General features: G+C 35.7%; 1 protein-coding gene across 1 annotated transcript in view; it reads right to left on the bottom strand.

Annotated features, from left to right (window-relative positions):
* eif2ak4 (eukaryotic translation initiation factor 2 alpha kinase 4) overlaps positions 1 to 3,736 on the bottom strand; it is a 61,396-nt gene that overhangs the window by 9,221 nt on the left and 48,439 nt on the right. The window contains exons 29-30 of the mRNA XM_016559233.1: positions 3,099 to 3,206; positions 2,895 to 3,023 (exon numbers count right to left, since the gene is read on the bottom strand). Of these exons, the coding sequence (XP_016414719.1) occupies positions 2,895 to 3,023; positions 3,099 to 3,206 (237 nt within the window). The remainder of the gene's footprint in view (positions 1 to 2,894; positions 3,024 to 3,098; positions 3,207 to 3,736) is intronic.

The following is a 3,736-nucleotide window of genomic DNA, read 5'->3' as shown; positions in this document are numbered from 1 at the left end:
TGTGCTCGTCTGTGCAGCCAAAGACAGAACAGTTAGCATGTTTTGCTCAAACTTTCGCCATGGCATTAGAGCTGCTACACCGTTGTCACTTGCAAAAACACAATAATGGCGCCATGGGTGTAAACTTACAGATTAAGGGGCGGTAATATTATAATGAGATCCCTTTGCCACGTCACCAAGGGAGCGAAATCAGACACGCTCGTTTTCTCAGACGCTTGCAGAAAAAGGCTTCCCAAAACAAAGTTACTGGGTTAATCTTTTTCACGTTTCCTTGGTTGGTAGATGCACCGGGGACCTGATTATAGCACTTAACACCTGGAAAAGTCAGATTTTCATGATATGTCACCTTTAAGCTTAAACTCACTTCATTTTTATCAATTTGCTAGGAAAACAAGATTTATTTTCATTTTACTACTCAAATAAATGTATGTTGATTTAAGGCAAGGCACAACAGGCAAAACCTTTTGAGATGTTAGTCTATTTTGCTTCCATATCATATCTCTTCTTTCAGACTAGTGGAAAGAAAACTAAATATACATTTAAGTGTTTATTTTATTGCACTTTATCTATATGCATCTGTAGATTTCAATTCCAATCTTTAAATAGTATGTTTCTCCACTTCAGCAGCACTTACATACACCAAACAGTTTTATTTCTCTCTATATTCTGAAGGTTTGTTTTAGTGCTGTCAAACAATTAATTGCGATTTACATTATGCTCGTGTACTGTGTATATTTATTATGTATATATTATGTATTTTTGATCAAATAAATGTTGTTTTATTAAAAATGTATTAAAATTACAATAATGTAAAATTTTAATCATTTTTAAATATAACAATCAAAATTAAAACACTAGAAATGATTAAAATCATAATGTAAAATTACAATAAGGACGTAATTTAAAAGTAAAACAATAAAAATAAAACATAATAAAAATAAAATAAAATGCAAAATCACAAACAAATCATTTAAAAATAAAACAATCAAAATTGAACAAAAAATGAACTATTTTATTTGTTTAACTACATGCATGTTTTTGTAGTTAACTAAAACTAAACAGAAAACCAAAACATATTACATATTAATAAAATAAATTATATAAATAAACTGTAAAGCTTTTTTAGCTAGTTGCCAGGCAACAGTATCATTTTCATTTAATTTAACTTGAAGTACTAAAATAACTAAAGCTAATAAATAAAAAATGAATAAAAACTATATAGACATTTAAAACAAAAAGAGAACTACTAAAAATGAAAAAAAAAAAAAAAAAAATTGTAACTAAAATTGAAGTGGAAACAGAAAATATAAAAATAAAATCTAATTCAAAATATGAACAAAAATATAACAGTATATCAATGAAACTAAAATAAAACTGCCTGCATGTCGTATGACCATTAACATCAGAGAACTGATGGTGAACTGAGGGTGTATAGTGTTTAAAGAGCCGAAACACCCAACGAGTCTGAAGTACACTACTGACGAAGTGTCTTAAAAATTTCCCTCTCGCAACCTATTTTAATTTTGGTCCCCGAGATTTTAGCTTGATATGCAATAATTTAACAACAGATTCATATGTTTACAGTTCTAAATATTAAATATTTTAGCTCAAAGGGATTTGGCTAATGAGAATTGCTGCATCTGCTAAATCTGATTCATTTATGGATGTGACAAAATGAACACAAACTAACCAAACAAAGCAAATATGTTTTTAGACTGGGACAGAACAACATTTCCTAACAGCGTGTAGGGTTGTTACGGTGAGGAAATTTTCCGACCGGTTAATCGACGTGTGACAACACCGGTAATACCGGTATCACCGCGGGGGCGTTCCCTCTTTTCCTCGCTTTCCTTCACTTTTAAATAGCTTGTAAAAGCGGTGTGCCCATTTTACTTTCACTTTAAAATAGCGGCAATTCGGAGTAAAGCAACTGTTCGTTTTTAGTTAGTTTGGATTTTCCCTCTTTTCCTCGCTTTCCTTCGCTTTTAAAAAATACACCATGCTATAGGGCAGGTTATGCCTAATATAAAATAACAAATAACTTACATAAAGTTTTAATAGGTACACGAAACTGGAAATAAGTAAACTTATACAAGTATAATACCTTTATATAACCAAATAAATAAGAAACGTAGAACGTTTATTAGCAAAACGAATGTCAAATAAAATAAATAAATGACACGGTTTAAATAAAGTAAAAATCAGCAAACAATGTGGAACCAATTAAATAAGAAACGAATGTTTAAAAAAACTTCCAAAATCACCTTAGATCAGTGGTTCCCAACCACGTTCCTGGAGGACCACCAACACTGCATGTTTTCCATGTCTCCTTAATCAAACACACCTGATTCAGATCATCAGCTCATTAGTAGAGACTCCAAGACCTGAAATGGGTGTGTCAGACAAAGGAGAGATACAAAATATGCAGTGTTGGTGGTCCTCCAGGAACGTGGTTGGGAACCACTGCCTTAGATAAACGGCAAAAGTCAACAGGCGTTTCAAAATCCAAAATATTGCCAAACAGGCGCTTTTGCATCTCGTTTCGAAACTAAATCATCCGCGATCGTCTTGTCTGTCTCACCTCACTCTTCTTGTCTGTCTCGCCTCACTCGTCTTGTCAGTCAGCTCGACTCGCTCTCCTCACTGGAGAAATGAAATCTGAGCTGAGATGCGACTGTCGTTCGGCACGCTGCATTGAGCAGCCGCGTTCAGATTTGAATGGTAGTGTCTGTTCTTTTACTGAACTAAATTATTTTTATTACTATAAAAAATCTAAACGACGGTGGGGGTCGGTGCCGCGGTGGGCAAGTGACGTAACCGGTGTTGCGGCTTAACACCGGTATCACCGTCAGCACCGTCTATCGCGGCAAGCCTAACAGCGTGTGAACACTGACCTGTGAGATGTCATAGACGATGTCTGAAGAGACTCCGGCCGCCCAGAGTTTCTGAGTGACTTTAATGGCTCTGCTGGTGGAGGACTGGCACACAGGAAGCACCAGAACGTCACAGGAGCTCACAGGAGGCTGACAGACAGAGACAGAGAGATGAGACGAGACGCAGCGCATCTGAAGCCTGCATCGCACTGCTGTGACACTCACCGCTTCCTCCAGACTGGCCACAGCCGAGCAGATCTTATCCAGAGCGATGCTGGCGCCGACCGCCGTCGGGACCGGACCGGACACCGCCGGGCCGCCAAACTCCATGATCTGTTGCGGAAAACCCAAAGCATCAGTTGTTTATAGGGCTGCGAAAATAAATCCATGCATCGCGAATCGAGAAATGATTCCGCATTAGGGTTGGGTATCGTTTGAATTCCTAGTTTCGATTCCGATAAGATGAAAAAATCCAATATAAAAAAATTTATGAAGTCAAACTTTTTACGAAGCATTCTGTTGCAGCTGAATAACACGAGCAAAAATCAGAACACTTCGGCCTACAAGAGGAACTTTTGCCTTTGCTTTTAACAAAAATACCACCGCAAAAACAACTAGACTAATATAAATTTCAAATATTAAAGTGTTAAAGACAAGTAAACAGTCAGTAATAAAATTGGAATGAACAAATCAATTAGCAATAGCATAACTAAGTACAACTGAACCAAATTTCAGGTACAGAAACTGTAATTAAAAGTTTAAAAACACTGCATAGTTTTCTTTTCATAAATAAAATATAGATTAATCAATTAAAGTTATTAAATATATTCAGTCAAGATCAGTGAATGATTTTCTTTTGTTCT

This window comes from Sinocyclocheilus rhinocerous, unplaced genomic scaffold (genome assembly GCF_001515625.1).
Source record: "Sinocyclocheilus rhinocerous isolate Xijiao unplaced genomic scaffold, SAMN03320098_v1.1 scaffold2213, whole genome shotgun sequence".
Classification (NCBI taxonomy): domain Eukaryota; kingdom Metazoa; phylum Chordata; class Actinopteri; order Cypriniformes; family Cyprinidae; genus Sinocyclocheilus; species Sinocyclocheilus rhinocerous.
The sequence above is the reverse complement of the archived record's forward strand: the minus strand, read 5'-3'. Positions and strand labels throughout refer to the sequence as shown.